Source organism: Thamnophis sirtalis, unplaced genomic scaffold (genome assembly GCF_051295495.1).
Source record: "Thamnophis sirtalis isolate CommonGarterSnake01/CBP01778 unplaced genomic scaffold, rThaSir2_p1.2 scaffold_12, whole genome shotgun sequence".
Taxonomy (NCBI): Eukaryota; Metazoa; Chordata; class Lepidosauria; order Squamata; family Natricidae; genus Thamnophis; species Thamnophis sirtalis.
This window is the reverse complement of record NW_028261392.1, coordinates 1,812,685-1,831,437: the sequence shown is the minus strand read 5'-3', so window position 1 is coordinate 1,831,437 and position 18,753 is coordinate 1,812,685. Positions and strand designations below refer to the sequence as shown.

Sequence of the window (18,753 nt, the reverse complement as noted above, 5' to 3'; positions counted from 1 at the left end):
TCTTACTGCGTTCTTGTGCTCTGCGATGCGTGTATTTATTCTCCTGTTCGTTTGTCCTATGTATGTTGCAGGGCAGATTTTGCATGGTCTTTCGTAGACTCCTTGGTTTTCTAGCTGGATCTTGTCTTTGGGGTTTCTTAAGATGTTGGCTATTTTTTTGGTCCGTGTTGAAGGCTGTCTTGATATTGTCTTTGTGGAGAATTTTAAAGCAACAAAGCTACATTCCACACCCACCCACCTATATTTATAGAAAAACGGCAGCTCTGATCACGCTTTGCTCGCACAAGCATGAAGCCAAAGGCACCAGCCTGAAGATGACGAGTGTGACCTACACACACACACACACACACACACACACGTGTGTGTGTGTGCATGTGCTTTAAACACTGGATGGCACTTGAGGTTTGTTTCCATTTTTCTACAAAAAGTACCCTGAATATCAAGCTAAAAATTCACAATTTATAAAAAAAACACCATCAACGTACAGCAGTAACTCACAAAAATTCAACCTTATGTGCTGAGTTATGTCCCACTCAGTTTAGAATTATTTGTGGCAGCCTTTTATTCGAATGCAAGACACTTCACACTCGGAATAGTCTTGAAGATCTCTGTCCAAATATTTAGAGGGGACCCAAGTTCATTTTTATTTTCTTATCCTGCGTACTCTCATTCCAAACAGTTTATTGCACGTGTTGCAACTTTAAAACCAGAGCATAATGGATGGGCAGGGAACACACTGCCTGATCAACACACTCTAATCTGAGCAGATAAAACAGTTAACTGCGTGTTTTTGTTCCCTGATGAAAATTTTCCATCACAGGAATTGAGAATAAAGTGACAACAAACGTTAAAACTCAAACCACTTTGCAGAATGTGCCTGTTAATTTTCAAGCTAAAGTACAGAAAAGTAGTTTCCCAAGCCTTCCATCCTTCCGAGGTGGGTGAAATGAGGACCCAGATTGTTGGGGGCAATATGCTGACTCTCTGTAAACCGCTTAGAGAGGCCTGAAAGGCCTATGAAGCGGTATATAAGTCTACTGCTATTGCTATTGCTCTTGTATATGTTTTTCTTTGAATAAGTAAAGTTTGTTGCTGATAAAAGATTTTTAGTGTCATGTGAAACTGCTGGTATTTTTGGAAGTCGGTAATTCTAAAAGCAGGGTGAAGATGTTCTGTCGAGGGCAACACCCTTAAAAAATAGGCAGAGCTTACAACGTGGCTGCTACTCTGACTTTTGAGCACACCTTATGACCACCCCTGACACAAAAGGTGAATAAAACAGAATTAATATGATTTTTATTCACACTTAACAGTAAGTAAAAAATGAATCCCTGAAGGACAATATTGCAAGATCGTTAACGTCACAAGGCCTAGCTGAGTTTTAGTTGTTCATCAAAAAGAGTTAATTTAAACGTAGGTAAATCCTTTGGGTGTGATGGACAGTCTGACAGTCTGAGGAGTTCCCGCAAGCACCTGAAGATGGATGGGTAATGGTCACCCACGCGTAGGTTAAAAAAACAACAAGAGAGAGATTAGTTGTCTTCAGAATTGGTCTCTGTAGATTCCCAAATATCTTCATCCACAGCAGGAAATGCAGAGACTTCCTCGCTTCGAAATACTTCGTGCTGTCGTGTTTTGTTCGGGTCAAAGTCGAGAGGGTTGGTTAATTGGCGAGGTTCGTCAGCCGCAGACCTCTGTACGTGCTCAGGAGTTGGCTCGCTGTCCAATGGAGCGTCTGAATGACCTCCTAAATGGAATCCAAGGCCGTCGTTCTGCAAGATATAGCGGATACACTGCAGGATCACGTTCCTTTCGTGCCGAATGTCCTTTGCTAGAAGCTGTGTGGAAGGGAGAAAAAAATTAGAAGGCATATATATATATATTAGTCTCCAAAAAGCTCGATTAAAACAACATTGTAAAAATGCGCTCTACATGGGGCTGCCCTTGAAGAGTGTTGGAAGACTTCAGTTAGTCCAGAACGCAGCCGCGCGAGCGATTGTGGGTGCACCCAGGTACACCCACGTCACACCTATCCTCCGCGAGCTGCACTGGCTGCCCATTAGTCTCCGGACCCGCTTCAAGGTACTGGTCGTTACCTATAAAGCCCTACATGGCATCGGACCTGGGTACCTGAGAGACCGCCTCCTGCCGATTACCTCCCATAGACCGACAAGATCTCACAGGTTAGGCCTCCTCCAGATCCCATCTGCCAGCCAATGTCGGCTGGTGACTCCCCAGGGGAGAGCCTTCTCTGTTGCAGCTCCAGCCCTCTGGAATGACCTCCCCGTGGAGATCCGGACCCTTACTACCCTCCCGGCCTTCTGCGAAGCCATCAAGTCCTGGCTGCTCCAGCAGGCCGGGGGGCTTGTGAAACATCCAGCCCCACGGAAACTGTGAATGTTGCGCCTTTTTTTTAAAGTTGTCTATTTATCCCCCTTCCCTTGTCTATTGTGAGCCGCCCGGAGTCCTTCGGGAGTGGGCGCATTACAAGACAAATAAACTAAACTAAACTAAATGTCTGTAGAGATTCTCAGCCATCCAGGTTGTCCCAAAGATGGTTTTTCAGGAGGAAACTGGACTTTCTTGGTTTTTCTTTTGCTTCCTGAAAAAGCACCTTTGGGACAACCGGGGTGACTGAGAATCTCTGCAGACTTTTGAGCTATGCAATTTGGGATGAAAACCCTTTGAATCGTGAGGGTTTAAGGAATGGATTTCCAGAGGAAAAATTGCAGACTACAGGAACCATTTGCACACAGAGCGGCCTTGACGACTCTCTAAAAAGGATGCAAATGACCAGCTGCAAGGAGTAAAAATCCTTCCCTTCCCCACCATCCAGTCAGAGCTGAAGAAGCTTCTTGGAGGAGAAGTGAAACGTCTTCAAAAGAAAAGAAAAAAAAACAAGACAGCCCAGTTGCCTCCTGAAAAAAAGCATCTTTGGGACAATGCAAAACAGAGGTAGGTAGGGCCACAATTGAGCCCAAATTTTCCATTGCTAAGTGAAAACAGTTGCATTTTGCCCCATTTTAGGACCCACAGTTGTTAAGTGAATCACTGCCGTTGTTAAGTTGGAAGGGCCACTACTAGAAGTGTTGGAAGTTGAGGACCACCTGTTCTGTATGACATTTATTATTCCATACTTTTTCAATTACTCATAACATCCTGTACACATCGGTGAAATCGGTGTTTTCATGCATTTCAGCAGCTGCTGTTTTTCTGCCATTTATTGTTCCTGCTGTGCATGTAGTAAACCTTGAGTTGAGGCCATTGGTTTGGAATAGCCCAGTTTGTAAATTGATTGAAATTGTTACCATCATGTGACACCCCCCCCCCCAGGACACTGCAACCGTCATAAATATGGATCAGTTTTGCCAAGCGGCTGAATTCTGATCACATGACAGTGGGGATGCTGCAATAAAAATAAACTTCCTGACAGTTAGAACAATTAACCAGTGGAACAACTTGCCGCCAGAAGTTGTGATTCTCAAAACAGAAAGAAGTTTTTAAGAAGAGATTGGACAACTATTTGTTAGACTAGAAGACCTCCAAGGTCCCTTCCAACTCTTCTGTTCTGCTCTACTCTATTCAACCGCCGTAAGTGTGAAAAACAGCCACTGTTTTTCGGTGCCGTTGTGACTTCAAACAGACACTAAACGGACTTTTTCAAAAAGAAAAAAACACCGAAACTAATAGTTTCTCTTACCATTTCTAGCAAAGTCGGATGATGAGCTTGCAATGCTGGGAACATTTTCTTCTGCCTTTTCTGATTCCTCGTGTTCCTTGAGTGTGATTTTGGTCTCCCTGAGTTGGCCACGTTACGTGGCTTACAGAGAGTCTCTTGGTGAGTCTCGTGCTCGCGGCTTTGAGTGCTATTCGAAGACTGAGGGATCGTTCTGAGAATGGCGTCATCATTTTCAGTTACCGTCTTTGCTATGGGAGCGGTGGACTCTAAAAACAAAGGATTGAGCAATGAATTAATATGCAAGGGCTCAAAATAACAAACAGCTGTGAAAAGATATCAAATTATGAGCATTATAGCAATAGCAATAGCAGTAGACTTATATACCGCTTCATAGGGCTTTCAGCCCTCTCTAAGCAGTTTACAGAGAGTCAGCATATTGCCCCCAACAATCTGGGTCCTCATTTTACCCACCTCGGAAGGATGGAAGGCTGAGTCAACCCTGAGCCGGTGGGATTTGAACCGCTGAACTGCTGATCTAGCAGTAGCTTGCAGTGCTTCATTTAACCACTGCGCCACCTTGGCTCTTTTATAGTGCAGGTTTGATTTGCATCGAATGGACCAAGTTACTGCTGTTGCAGTTAACACAGACTATCACAAAATTAAAAGCCAACTTACTCGTATTTCTTAGAAAAAGTAGGAATCAAAGATATCCATGCACCCTATTTTATCAACTTTTATATTTAACACGTGTCCTGTTACAGGTTTAAAATCCATAGCTTGAAAACTGAATATTATGCAAACCTATCAGACAGAGTTTCTTCATGTAGAATTATTTTATGCTCAGATAACTTTTCATACAGTACTGATTCATAAACTGATCACAGCACAAAAACCGTCACTTCCATCTGCTTTTTTTTTCTTTTTAAATCACCGCATTGGATGGTAGGAGTTGATGTGCTCCATAAATTAGTCTGATCTTCATCTAAAACCAGCTAAACAAACTCTATTCATTTGGGGCACAGTAAATTCCCCGAGTCTCTCGTGCTTGCACAGTATGAAAAAATACTTTGGACTGAATATGTCGTTTTCACAGATCAGACATTATAGTGGTGTATAACCTACTTCACGGATCCATAATGACACACTAAGGCAGTGGTTCCCAAACCTGGCAACTTTTAAGACTTGTGGACTTCAACTCCCAGAACTTGGCAACTCCTCCTAGCTGGCTGGAGAATTCTGGGAGTTGAAGTCCACAAGTCTTAAAGTTGCCAAGATTGGGAACCACTGCACTAAGGTGAACAGTCTTCCAAAAATTTTTAAGGGGAACTAAAGTATCCTAGTTTTTATAGTTTAGATATTTTGTAATTTAGACATATGACTGCATAAGGTGGATATTTGTTACTTGCTTATAAAAAAAGGAAACAATGTTAAAATGAACAATCTTTAGCTACTTGCTACAAATGAAATTAACTACGGGAATATTTGTAGCTCAAGGATGCAATAGCAGTTAGACTTATATACCGCTTTACAGTGCTTTTACAGCCCCTCTCTAAGCGGTTTACAGAGTCAGCCTCTTGCCCCCCCAACAATCCGGGTCCTCATTTGACCCACCTCGGAAGGACGAGTCAACCTTGAGCCAGTCAGGATTGAACCCCTGGCAGTGGGAATGTTTTTATAGCAATAGCAATAGCCCCTTAGACTTATATACCGCTTTACAATGCTTTTACAGCTCTCTCTAAGCGGTCTACAGAGTCAGCATCCTGTCCCTAACAACATCGGGCACATTTCCCACTTCTTTTTATTTCACCTTCTTCCGTAAACACCCAGGATGGATGGAAGAGGGCTCAATGCGCTTACCGTCCTGTTCGCTCTCGCTTTCGGACAAGCTGCCGTAGTTCACCACCAGCGAGCTGAGGGCCGAGGTCAGCTGTTTCGGAACCACAGTAGCCTCCGAAGCTTGATCTTTGGGAGTTCCCGCCTCTTTGTCGGATTCTGGGAAGAGACAGATAATATTTATTGACGGCTTTGTTTGACATGTGAATGGTAAGCAAGTGAAGGCAACACCTTGGCAAAAAGCGCGCGCACACACACACACACGGATTTTATTTACAAAAATAAAGAGGAGACAAAGTGGAGTGGGCAAGAGAATAGAAGCTTTGGGATTTTTCTGGAAAGGCCCAAGGGCTGGACATGTGGGGGAGGGGGGGAAATGCCCGCTGAAATCATGAACGAAGAGCTTTGAGATGGACAGGGCAAAGAATCTTCTAGGGGCCGAAACTGGGTCCTCGCCAAAGGAACGCAGCAAAACCTCCAGACGCACTGAGAGTTACATACCCTCTGGAAATCATACACAGGCTTATAAAAAGGGTGTGATGACACCACCTTTCCTGTGGGAATGCAGGATGTGATAACAACGTTTGGTAACAGGTGACCTTACTACGGGTTAAAACACTTTTAAAAAATGAATAAAAACCAAACTGTGGAATAACTTCTCTCTAAATACAATGCCATCATCATGCAGCCCCCAACTGGGGTTGCTTATAAATATTGTTAAGTAATTTGTTACTTAAAAAGTAAGCCTTGTTTCTATTAAATTATTAAGATCGTTCCTGTAGATTTCCTTAACTGTAGCTGTGAAATTCTCTCTTCTGCAGGACAATCATCAGGATCCCCCCTGGCTTTTTTAGCTGTCAAACAATTTTGATTTATCACATAAATGGTCTATGGAGATTCTCCATCATCCAGGTGCTGGTTGTCCCAAAGGGGCTTTTTTTTTTCAGGAGGCAACTGGACTTTCTTGTTTTTTCTTTTGAAGACATTTCGCTTCTCATCCCAGAAGCTTCTTGTGACAGGATGGTGGGGAATGGAAGGATTTATACTCCTTGCAGACAGCTGGTCATTTGCATCCTTTGAGAGAGTCATTGAAGCACTTGGAGGTTTATCTATATCTTCAGGATCTTGTGAGTCGTGCAAATGAAGACAGCAAAAGTCCACCTTTTGGACAGAGAGGGTCCCTGATTTGAAAGAGGGGTCGAAGAGACCAACTATGTTAAAATTGAACAGTCCTCTCTCAACAGAAGGGGGGGGGATCATCTATCTCCAATCTGCAACACAGTCCTTTCACCAGTTCCAAAAAAGGCTCCACGCCCATTTGAAACTTGGTCGTTTCCCTGTGCCCTCAATGACTCTACAGAAGATAAATCAAAATGACCAGCTGTCTGCAAGGAATATAAATCCTTCCATTTATTTTTTATTTATTTATTTTATTTGTGATTTATAGGCCGCCCTTTTCCCTGAGGGGACTCAGGGCGGCTTACAATACATGGGAAGGGGGGTGCAAAACAAAAACATAAGAGAGTGCATAAATAAAAATAAAACTATAAAACGCAACTTTCATTCATCATTCGGGTGGGGCGAATTAGAATCTTATCCCCAGGTCTGACGGGATAGCCAGATCCTAAGGGCTGTGCGGAAGGTCTGGACGGTGGTGAGGGTGCGAATCTCCACGGGGAGCTCGTTCCAAAGGGTCGGAGCTGCTACTGAGAAGGCTCTCCTCCGCGTAGTTGCCAGTCGGCACTGACTGGCGGATGGAACTCGGAGGAGGCCTAATCTGTGCGATCTAATCGGTCGAAGGGAGGTAATCGGCAGGAGGCGGTCTCTCAAGTACTCAGATCCACTACCATGGAGAGATTTATGGATGGTAAATAGCACCATTCCCATCATCCTGTCAGAGCTGAAGAAGCTTCTTTGGGCGAGAAGCAGAAACTTCTTCAAAGAAAAAAACCCAGAAAATCCAGTTGCCTCTTGAAAAAAATAAAGCACCTTAGGGACTATCCAACCAATTCTTCTTCTATTAACCCCAACAAGCTTTCTTACGGTGATGGGTTAGTTTAGTCACATGGTCTCCCTTTAAATCAGGGTCCCAACACCATGAGCTATTTCCATGTAGGTGAACTTATGGCACGTGCCCTCTCTGCTGGCACATGCGCCGTCCCCCACAGGTCAGATCTCCGTGGCGTTCCTTTCGTGAGTTTCTGTTTCCCTGCAAACGTTGAAACAGAAGCTCCCAAAAGAAAAAAAAATCTGATCACTTGCCACACTGCCGGTGTTGGGATGCCCTGCCTCCTGCCAGTCTTTGGGTCTCTGCTGCAGATGCGTACATGTCTGTGCATGCATGTGTGGGAAGTTATCACCCAGCCCTCTCCCAGAAAAATGAAATATCCTAGGAAATATTGAAAAGACAAGAATATTTATCTGGATGTGAAAAGAAAGAAACATGCTTTAAAAGACAGAATAGTTGCCTGTAGCTTCCTGCCCATCCATACTTTGTCAATGGGCCATTGAGAAGGCCAGGCTAGCCCACTTTACATAATAAAGACTTCTCCACTGCAGCTGCAGGGGGAAGGGATATTACTCAACTCTCCACATGGCATCTGAGAACTCATCACAGCCTAGAGAGTTGCCCCCTGCATGGCCCCATGGGAGTCTGACAACCAATCAGAATACATTTCTTACACAGGAACAGGAAACAGAGAGGTGGGACTAAACAGGGTATAAAAAGCCTAGCAAGCCCCTCCCTCAGCCCTTCTCTTCTTCTCCACCAACATTGAAGCATGTGATCCCCTTTTCTGTTCAGGGCTCAAGCCATGTGGCCCTGTCCACCATTAAAACCATCTTTCCAAGCAGCCTCCATGTCTCCGGTGTCTTCTTCCCCACTTGGAGCTGAACCCAGAAGGACACTTCTTTCAACACATGCACATTCGCACACATGCACCTTTCAGTTTGGGCGTGCGCGCATACAGATTGGGCACCCGGTGGATGGTTCGCCCTCACTGAGCTATTTCGATCTCTCTTAGGAGAATTCATTCAGGCGAGTTACTTCCTTTTCCTCATTGCTAGCAATCCCACGCTGCTACCTCAAGTCCCAAATCTCTCCTGCTGCCCTTCCTTAAACTGAGTTTCTCTTAAATTCGGAGCCCAACCTTCTAAAAGAAGCTTCTCTCCAATTGACAAATCAGCAATGTGCATCGTTTAAATAACGATGTAAAATACGCAACAATGGCAAGGTTTTTTTTTAATTAGTGAAAGAAAACACAATTTCTTCTGTCGTTGCTTAACTAACTGTAAATAAAAACCAAGAGAAGCATCTTACCAGGGTCGCTGCTGGCCAGAAGGCTCAGGGGGTCTTTATCGGTCATGGAGTTTTCTGCATCTTCGCAAGGTTTTCTTCGAAGTTTCTCCTCAGCTTCATGGTTGTCTGAACTGGTCCCAGTCGAAGCGTTCAGTGGGACACCTTTGTTATTAGCAACGTTCCTAGATTTGTTCCAGCGCCAATTTGTTCTCCGTTGTGCGTTTCCTTGCTGCCTAGAACCTTCGTTTGGAGGTTTCCACATTCCCTTCATCTTGCTGAAAGAGAGAACGGTTTGTTCCAGGCCACGTCTTGGTTTAATTGTGAGATGCACAAATACCATCCTTCACAAAACACCCAGATCCTTGATTTTTTTACCTGTTCTGACCTCCCAAGACAAAAAAAACCCTTTTATTAATTTCCTGTGAATTCTGTTCATCCACATCTAGCAAAGTCTTTCAAGGGAGGATTTACGGTCACAGACCTTATCTGGCTTGGAGAGCTGCCAGGACGATCTCTGCAAAACTTGGCCAGGAGTCTCGGAGAGTCACGAACTACTTAAGTGAACGAATTGCCTCCTGCAAACTCCACTCCCCTTTCACTCCTCTTTTATTTCCTCTGGGAGGGGCCATTCACTGTCCACCTGTGGCTTTACTCCCAAGTCGACCCCTGTTCTTCAGCTGTTCCCTTCGTCTGGCCACTCTGTGCATGCGCACACTGGGAACAGGCTCCAGCTGTTCTTCTGCCTGACTGATGTCTGACTCCGAAGGCAGCTGGTAACTGTCAGATGGCCCTGGACCCCTCTCTGCCTCCGACACAGAGCCCTCCTCAGAGCCGAGGTGGCGCAGTGGGTAGAGTGCAGTACTGCAGGCTATTTTAGCTGACTGTTATCTGCAGTTCGGCGGTTCAAATCTCACCGGCTCAAGGTTGACTCAGCCTTCCATCCTTCCGAGGTGGGTGAAATGAGGACCCGGATTGTTGTTGGGGGCAATATGCTGACTCTGTAAACGGCTTAGAGAGGGCTGAAAGCCCTATGAAGCGGTATATAAGTCTAACTGCTATTGCTATTGCTATTGCCTTCCCCGGACTCCAGAACTGGCCCATGTCCCTCCCCAGCCTCCTCACTGTCCATTCACAGTTCTAGCCAAAAATCAAAGAATTTGAGAAACACTCAATCCGGAAGAACGGTGACAGATTTTCCTGTCCCAGAATGAAGAGTGAGGCTCTTTTCTCCTTTAGCCGATTTCTGGCAGCAACCACAAATCTTTAAAAGTGGAAGCTGTGGTTCTGGAGTGGGCTTTAAAGGGATCTACCTGCACCCATCCGGAGAACAGCTGTATCCCCCCGCAACAACAGCCATTTTGAAATGATGCTTCCCACGTTACCCAAGTGTTGAAAAATAGGCCACAAAACCTCAAAAAGATAAAAAGCTGGTTTATTCAGTTAAGAGCCAAGCGGTTACAAGAAGCCTTACCCAAATTGTAAAGTTGTCAGCACTTCTCCCCGAGATTCTTTTTCCACCTTTAATGCTTTCTTCTTTTCAATATTTGCCAAAGTCGGGAAATTTCTATAGCGAGACGCAGAGGAGGCTGAGTTAGCATTTAGGACAATGAAGCGCTCCATAAGTTTGGCTCTCAGCCTCACCATCAATCAAACGGCTACATCCATTCATTCATTTAGGGGGCTCATCACAACCCTAATTGGGATAGCTTTCCTGTATTACAGAGTCCTCGACTTACAACGGTTCGTATAGTGACCATTTGAAGTTACAACAATGCTGGGGAAAAAAGAAAACTTATGACTGTTTTTTACATTTCTGACTGTGGCAGCTTCCCCGTGGTCACAGGAGCAAAATTCTGACGGTTGGCAACTGACTGGTACGGATGTATTTATTTACATTTTCACAAGTTTTTATTGGCAATTTGGTACCATTTGAAGGGAAAAGTTGATTTAACGAACACCTGTTAAAAGCAGTTACTTTCTCCCGTTCAGGGAGGTTCAGGAGGCAGTGTGGGCTGTTTTTCCTAACACAGCTAAAAGATTGAGTCACACAACCAAGTTTGAAAAACTGACTCGCATTTATGACGGTGTCAGTCTCCCGGGGTCACGTGATTCCCTTTTGCCACCTTCCGACAAGCCAAGTGATTGGGGAAGCCAGATTCACTTAACAACCGTGCCACTAACTGAACAACTGCAGTGATTCACTTAACAAGGGTGGCAAGGAAGGTGGTAAAACGGAGCAAGGCTCACTTAGCAACTCTCTTAGCAACGGGAATTTTGGACTCAGTTCTGGCCGTAAGTTGAGATCTAACTTACTTGCTGATCTCTGATTGAACTTCAGCCCCATTAACATCGAGTGTATGTTGTGTTCTTTTTTAATCTGTTGTTTTGTATTTTTAACTTTTTTGTATTTGTTTTTAAACTATTTTTATGTAAGCCGCCCGGAGTCCTCCGGGATTGGGCGGCATACAAATCTATTAAAACTTAAACTTAAACTAACTGCGATTGCTTGGGGGTGGGGGGAATAAATCAATCCTGCAAATTAAAATTTTTCATCCTGCAGAGATGCAGGCAGACAGACGGCACCAAGAGATGTTTGGGGGTGGGGGGTAACCCCACCCGCCCTCCTCTTCTGCTATTAATAAATCAGCATTTGTATCGTTACCGACTAAGTCCTGCTCACTTTTTCCTCTCTTCTCTCCACTTTGCAATTTCATCTGGCGTATCCAGTTTGATCCTCTTGGCACCAGGAGAATGCATCTGAGGAGGAAGACACAAACAAAGACACCTCAAAGCATTCGGAAACGTGCGACTCTTTTAAAATTATTTGCAAAAAAAAACAACAAAAAAAACTGGGTTAAAATAAGATCGGAAAAAATAATAACTCCAAAATAATTCCAGTTTCTATTGTGTTTCTCTCGTCCACAGTGGTGGAAAGCAGTTCAATCCCTTATGGAGCCTTGCTCAAGCTAAATAAGTAAAAAAAGTAATTTTTTTCAAACTCCAAAAAAAAAAACCAAAAAAAAAAAAGGGGGCTTGTCAACGGATTCCTATTTGTGACGGTTGCAGTGTGATTCCTCTTTTGCGACCTTCCGACAAGCAAAGGCAATGGGGAAGCCAGATTCACTTAACAATCAACTTAACAACTTTTGTGATTCACTTAACAACTGTGCCAAGAAAGATCGCAAAATGGGACAAATCTCCCTTAACAAATTTCTCCCTTAACCACAGAAATTGTGCGCTCAATTGCAGTCTTAAGTCGAGGACTTTCTGTATGCAATCAGCCTCAAGACTGGGCCATACATTTCGTAATACCTAAAGATCATTCCATAGCCTTCAAAAACAGCTCCATAAAAGTGTTCTGCTGTTTATTCGCTGTAACTGTTTAACATTCGCAGCCATGGTGGTCAAATTCCAAAAAAACCCAAGATGTGTAAGATAGAAAAACTCAGAAGAAAACTCTTAGGAAAACAGGCAAATACGTACATTTCTCCAATGGATCTGGACCAGTTTCTCATGTGCTCTAAAGTTACAGCCCTCTTCAGTGCACTGAAAGAACACAGACATTCAAATCAGTTTAGCAACTCACACATGTTCAAATTAATTTGATTCCTTCCTCCCCCCCCACTTTATTCTTCCTGCATTCTCACTGCTCCTCCTTCTCTATTTTTCAAAATTGAATTAATTCTCTAATTCCAGGGAAGTTTGCTGCTTAATCCCAGCTTAACTGAGATATCTGCAACAATCCTTCTTCTAAAATCTTGACATTAAAAACCATAATACATTTTAATTTTCAAACTACGTAAGTGCAGGTCACTTCAGGAATCTCTCTTCTTATGTAGCTACAATTCTACGGAAACCAGAAGTAACTGACTGAGGTTAGCTGGGATCCCAAATGTCATTTCTGGAACAGGGTTTTCCTTTTTCGGCTGAATGGAAAATTATCACCCAAACTGTGGTAGGGCAAACCAGTTGAGACATCCTGGCTTGCAGTGCTTATGGGTGAAACGGGCTTGTTTCAAGCTTCCATGCCAGCTTTGAAAAGTTAAGATTCCATGATTATTCAATAATTTATGTAACTAATGCTGCCTGCAGCTATTATCACACACACACCTGCTTGTGCTGAGCGGTGTGTTCCTCATATTTCTCCTTGTTTTTAAAGCCACGGTCGCACGTATCGCAGTAATGGGTGAAAACAGGTTCTTTTCTCTTCTTGTTCTATAAAAAAAAGAAAAGAGGCATTAATGATGAATTGTTGGATTGGCTTCAAGGGCCTTTACAATGAATTAAAAAAAAATAACAACATGCCATCTCAGGCACCACAGATCTGCCCAAAGGACGGCTTGTACGGAAGTTGAACAAATGTTACTAGCCATTAAATGTGACCTTACGAAAGTGCCATTCAGGCAGCATAGCAACAGCAATAGCAGTTAGACTTATATACCGCTTCCTAGGGCTTTCAGCCCTCTCTAAGCGGTTTACAGAGTCAGCATATCGCCCCCACAGTCTGGGTCCTCATTTTACCCACCTCGGAAGGATGGAAGGCTGAGTCAACTTTGAGCCGGTGAGATTTGAACCGCCGAACTGCAGATAACAGTCAGCTGAAGTGGCCTGCAGTATTGCACTCTAACCACTGCGCCACCTTGGCTCTTGACAAACCATGGCTTATTCCAAGAATCAGCCCTATGAAAGCTACCGGAGCAAAACTTTGCAAGAATGGTTGGACAAAAATGAGCCCAGGACTCTTTTGCCAACACGTCTCCAGCAAAGAGAAAGTCCCTACAGAGAGTAGTGAGGACAGCCGAGAACATTACAGGAAGCTCGCTTCGCTTTATTCAGCATATTGCTTGTAAGTGCTATGTGCTTAGAGCTTAAAGCATTGTTAGAGACCCCACACACCCACTTTATGGTCTGTTTCTGTTGCCCCCCTCTGGGAGGGGGTTTCAAAGTATTTCTAGCAAGACTACCAGATTCTGTAACAGCTTTGGTAAACTCACAAAATTCGTTTTTCTCGCCATAAACATGTATACATCCGAACTAGACTGTGTCGTCTCTCTGTGTCTTAGAATATGTGTGGGTATATGCATAATTTTGTATTTATTTCTCGTCATTTTTATGTAGTGTAAAATTGGAGGTGGTGACCCTTTAAGAGCTGTCTGCAATGAAATTTCATTTTTAATGTATGCCCATTAGCGTACATTCAAAGTGACATTGAAGTTATTCTATTCTATTCCATTCTACAGTGATAGTCTAGAACAGGAATAGTCAACCTTTTTATACCTACAGCCCACTTTTGTATCTCTGTTAGTAGTAAAATTTTCTAACCGCCCATAGGTTCCACAGTAATGGTGATTTATAAAGTAGGGAAGTAACTTTACTTTATAAAATTTATAAAGCAGAGTTACAGCAAACTCCTACCGCCCACCATAGCAACAGCAATAGCAGTTAGACTTATATACCGCTTCATAGGGCTTTCAGCCCTCTCTAAGTGGTTTACAGAGTCAGCATATTGCCCCCAACAACAATCCGGGTCCTCATTTTACCTACCTCGGAAGGATGGAAGGCTGAGGGAAGGAGGAAAGAAGGGAGGGAGGAGGGAAGGAAGGAAGAAAGGAAGGAAGGAAGAAAGAAAGGAAGGAAGAGCAATAGCAGTTAGTCTTATATACCGCTTCATAGGGCTTTCAGCCCTCTCTAAGCGGTTTACAGAGTCAGCATATCGCCCCCAACAAAAATCCGGGTCCTCATTTTACCCACCTCGGAAGGATGGAAGGCTGAGTCAACCTTGAGCCGGTGAGATTTGAACAGCCGAACTGCAGAACTGCAGTCAGCTGAAGTAGCCTGCAGTGCTGCATTTAACCACTGAAAGCTGGAACGCCCACCAGTGGGTGGTAGGGACCAGGTTGACTACCACTGGTCTAGAATCTTTCATTTTTTATGTACTCATTTGTATCCTGCTTTTACTATTTTTATAAATAACTCAAGACAGCGAACATGTCCAACACACACTTTGCTCTTTCCTGTTTTCCCCACGACAACTACTCTGTGGACTGGGCTGGGCTAGGAGAGAGGAACTGGCTCAAAGTCACCCGGTTGCCTTTTGGGACTAGAATTCTCAGTCTCCCATTTTCTAGTCTTGCACCTTAACCACTAGATCAAACTGGCTCTCATCTTTTGCTTCCTTTTCTGCTTTGCTCACTCCTATAATAAAAGTGCCCCCATCTGAACTGTTTCAGCAAAACAAAACAAATTCCAATTTATGACCTGTGAAACTAGTTTGTTTTAAAGAATGCATTGTTAAAATTAAGTATGGTTTAGCATTTGGACAAAGTACCTATCCGCAGCTAATCAAAGCATAAAGAAAAAGCTTCAATCTTCTTGCAGCCATCCTTGAAGGAAAGGGTGTGTGCCGAACGCAATTTTGTTCCTTTTATGATGAATGGGCAATTTGTTATCAAAACAACCAAACACAAGGACAAATAGTTTAGTCCCCGATGTACAAACAGAACGAGGTTCATTTATATTCCTAGGATTATTCACGCCCATCTCGGGAGACAGGAGGAGAAATTAAAGCAGGGCCTGGTTTCACTTTAACAAACTTTCGGTGTTACATGTGAACCAAGAATCACAACTGGAAAGGAATTTGCTACTGGGTTGTTCACAGGAGCCAAGTTGTCTTCCTCTGTGAGATCCAATACTTCGTACTTCTCTACTGTTTGTGGTTTAAAATTGCAAGCCATCTCGAATATTCTTTTCCATCTCGTTGGTGGTATATAAATCAAGTAATCCAATTACCGGTAACTGAGTGAATTAAATCCCACTGTTCCCATCTTCATATTTAGCGGAATGTGGCTTTAGTGCTGTAAATGATTTGCTACTGAAGAAAATAAATCGACTGGATATCACTGAATGAGGAGACTTGAGAATGAAGCTGACTAAATTGGAGCCTAATATAAAATCTCTCTGCAGCAGGCATCAAGCACAAGGATCTCACTAGCTTAAGTAGACTGAAGCTGCCATCCTACAACATTTTCCTGGGAGTAAGCCCCATTGGAGAGGATGGTACTTACTTCTGAGTAGACATGCACAGGAATGTGTTGTAAATATGATCTTGAGATGAGCTCAAATTGTATTTTGAATTTGTTAGGTACTTTATTTTAATATGTACCATAATCAAAGTATTACAGAAAAAGCTTTCATTAAAATTATTTTATATTTAGGCATTTCAGTTCTCCATTATATGTTTTGAAACTTTATTTGCTGTTTTTTCCATCTCCCTTCATACTATTATTTTTTTAAGTTCCTCGCTACTTCTACTGTCTTTTGTTCTTTTTATTTTTCTCTTTCATGGATGCCATGTGCTTTGGAACCTTTTTAAAACCAAGTTAATGGCCTTTTAGGCTTCCTCCGTGTGAGTAGGAGTTCACTTTTTGAACAGTAATTATATATCACAGGAGGGGGCATCAGGATTTTAGAGATGCTTAGTTGGGGCATGGCCAAAAAAAAGGTTGGGAACCACTGTCCTAGATGAACCTGCAAATTAAGTTCTTTTTTTCATAACAAAAGAGCGTTTAGCAATAGCAGTTAGACTTATATACCGCTTCCTAGGGCTTTCAGCCCTCTCTAAGCAGTTTACAGAGTCAGCAACTTGACCCCAACAATCTGGGTGCTCGTTTTACCCAGAAGTATGGAAGGCTAAGTCAACCTTGAGCTGGTCAGGATCAAACTTCTAACCAACGAACCCAGAGGGCTCTTTCTGTCTACAGCATGCTTATGAAAACGTCTGTGTTCCTTTTGTTGAAATCAGAAATAGAAACCAAAGTGGCTCCATACAATTTGCTCTCAACTTGCAATTAAATACCTTCTGTTTGTGTTTCCTGCCTTGACAGGCTCCAGCTTGTGGCAATCCGGTTTGTTTCACCTGCCAGTCTCCACCAAAATGCGGATGCCTGCCTTCAATTGGAATTAAGGGTTACAAAATAAATAAGTAGAAACAGAACAGAAACATAAATGCAATTCTCTTCAGGAAAGGAAAGCACCGTAAACCCTCAGCATAAACTCAACTTTCTCATCAAGGATGCATTAAAATTTGTTTGCTGCTCATCTGGCAACTCTGAGGAGCTTACACCATTGAAAATAATAAAAACTAGATAAATAGGTGGATGACATATGGATGGATAGATAGCAGATTCCCATCTTCCTCTGTACATTCTGCTTCCCATCTTTGAGTCGTAGCTTGTAGTTTTACTGTGATTTTATGTGTGGGGATGTGAATGCACGCATGTGTGTTATACATATATATAATACATACATATTCCAAGCCAAGCCAGAATCCATACACAGACTCTTATTATTCATACTGTAACAATAGTTGTAATAGTTCTTGATGGGCTGATTCCATCTCTTCTCTCTACATTTTGCTCCTTTCTTCTCTCCCCATCTTTTACTTAAATCCCATATTGGTTGGTGGGGCGGTGATTTTACTGTGATTTGTTTATGGGATATGCTATCAGTCGTGTGTGTGTGTGTGTGTGTGTGTGTGTCAGAGGCGGTATTCAGCAGTTTCTAACCAGTTCTGGAGAACCAGTAGAGGAAATTTTGAGTAGTTCAGAGAATCGGCAAATTCCACCTCTGGCTGGCCCACTCCCATCTATTCTTTGCCTCCTGAGTCCCAGCTGATCGGGAGGGAATGGGGATTTTGCAGTATCCTTCCCCTGCCACACCCACCAAGCCACGGCCACAAAACCAGTAGTAAAAAAATTTGAATCCCACCACTGTGTATGTATCTGTGTGTATTTGTATATATACACACCCACACATATATGGTGTATATAGATATATTTGTGGTATACGATATAGTGTATATAGATATAGTGGTCATAGATAGATGATAGATATATTGATATATAGTGTATATATATGTATGTATATGTGTGTGTACATATGTATGTATGTATGTATGTATATATATATATATATATATATATATATATATATATATATATATATATATATATATATATACACAGACATATAATGTATATAGATATATTTGTGGTATACTATATAGTGTATGTACATATAACGGTCATAGATATAGACAGACAATAGACATATTGATATATAATGTGTATATATATATATATATATATATATATATATGTGTGTGTGTGTGTATATAAATATATTTGTGCTATATTATGTAGTATATATAGATATATTGGTCATATAGACAGACAATGATAGATATACTGATATATAGTGTATATGTGGATACACACACCCACACCCACACCCAGTGTATATAGATCTATTTGTGATATATTATATGGTGTAAATAGATATAGTGGTCATAGATATAGGTGTGTGTGTGTATGGATATGTATATTTTTGTGTTTTATAGACATATAGACACGCCAATAGCATATCCCAAGCGCACACAAACACCCAAACCACAGTAAAAATCCCAATAAAAACAGAGGATTCGAGGAGCAAAAGAGGGAAGGAGCCGAATGTAGAGATCCGCCCATCAAGAACTATGTGTAACTACTATTACAGTATTATTAATAACAGAGCCTGGATTCCGGCTCCCCTTGGCCGCCCTCAGACCGGCTTCCCCCAACTTCTCTCCCTCCCTCTGCAGCCGCAGCAACAACCTTGAGGGAGACCCTCGAGGGGGCTGATGGGAAACGTCTTCCAGCCCGGGGACTTTCGGGCCTGCTGAAACCCACCTGGGCGTGGCGGAGGGGGCTGGGGCGGGGCCCAGTGCCAGGGCCCGGGGCGTCCGGGCGGCCAGTGTCCGGCGGCGCCCCAGGCTGGAAACGGAGGCGGCGGCGGCGGCGGCGGCGGTGGATGATGATACCAAACGTTCATTTTTTTCCCTGCTGGGCCACACGTGCGACTCCGTCTCCTCGGCGACCGCGTCACTTCCGGCGCAGCGACCGTGGCG

At 43.1% G+C, this 18,753-nt stretch overlaps 1 protein-coding gene across 1 annotated transcript; it reads right to left on the bottom strand.

Annotated features, from left to right (window-relative positions):
- Positions 1–1,279: 1,279 nt before the first annotated feature.
- NUFIP1 (nuclear FMR1 interacting protein 1) lies at positions 1,280–18,692 on the bottom strand. Its single transcript, XM_087726658.1, has 10 exons — positions 18,536–18,692; positions 16,666–16,757; positions 12,921–13,025; positions 12,294–12,356; positions 11,491–11,567; positions 10,282–10,374; positions 8,832–9,085; positions 5,537–5,671; positions 3,701–3,945; positions 1,280–1,838 (listed from the first exon to the last, which is right to left on the bottom strand). The coding sequence occupies exons 1-10, from the start codon at positions 18,675–18,677 to the stop codon at positions 1,533–1,535; spliced, it is 1,512 nt and encodes a 503-aa protein (XP_087582784.1). The 5' UTR covers positions 18,678–18,692; the 3' UTR covers positions 1,280–1,532.
- Positions 18,693–18,753: the final 61 nt, after the last annotated feature.

Coding starts and splice junctions, on each gene's coding strand:
- NUFIP1 (XM_087726658.1), bottom strand. CDS start 18,677: ATGAACGTTTGGTATCATCATCCACCGCCGCCGCCGCCGCCGCCGCCT. Junction 13,026..16,665: donor GCAGGAAACACAAACAGAAG/GTATTTAATTGC, acceptor TTTTTTTTATAG/AACAAGAAGAGAAAAGAACC. Junction 1,839..3,700: donor ATCCGACTTTGCTAGAAATG/GTAAGAGAAACT, acceptor CCTTCCACACAG/CTTCTAGCAAAGGACATTCG.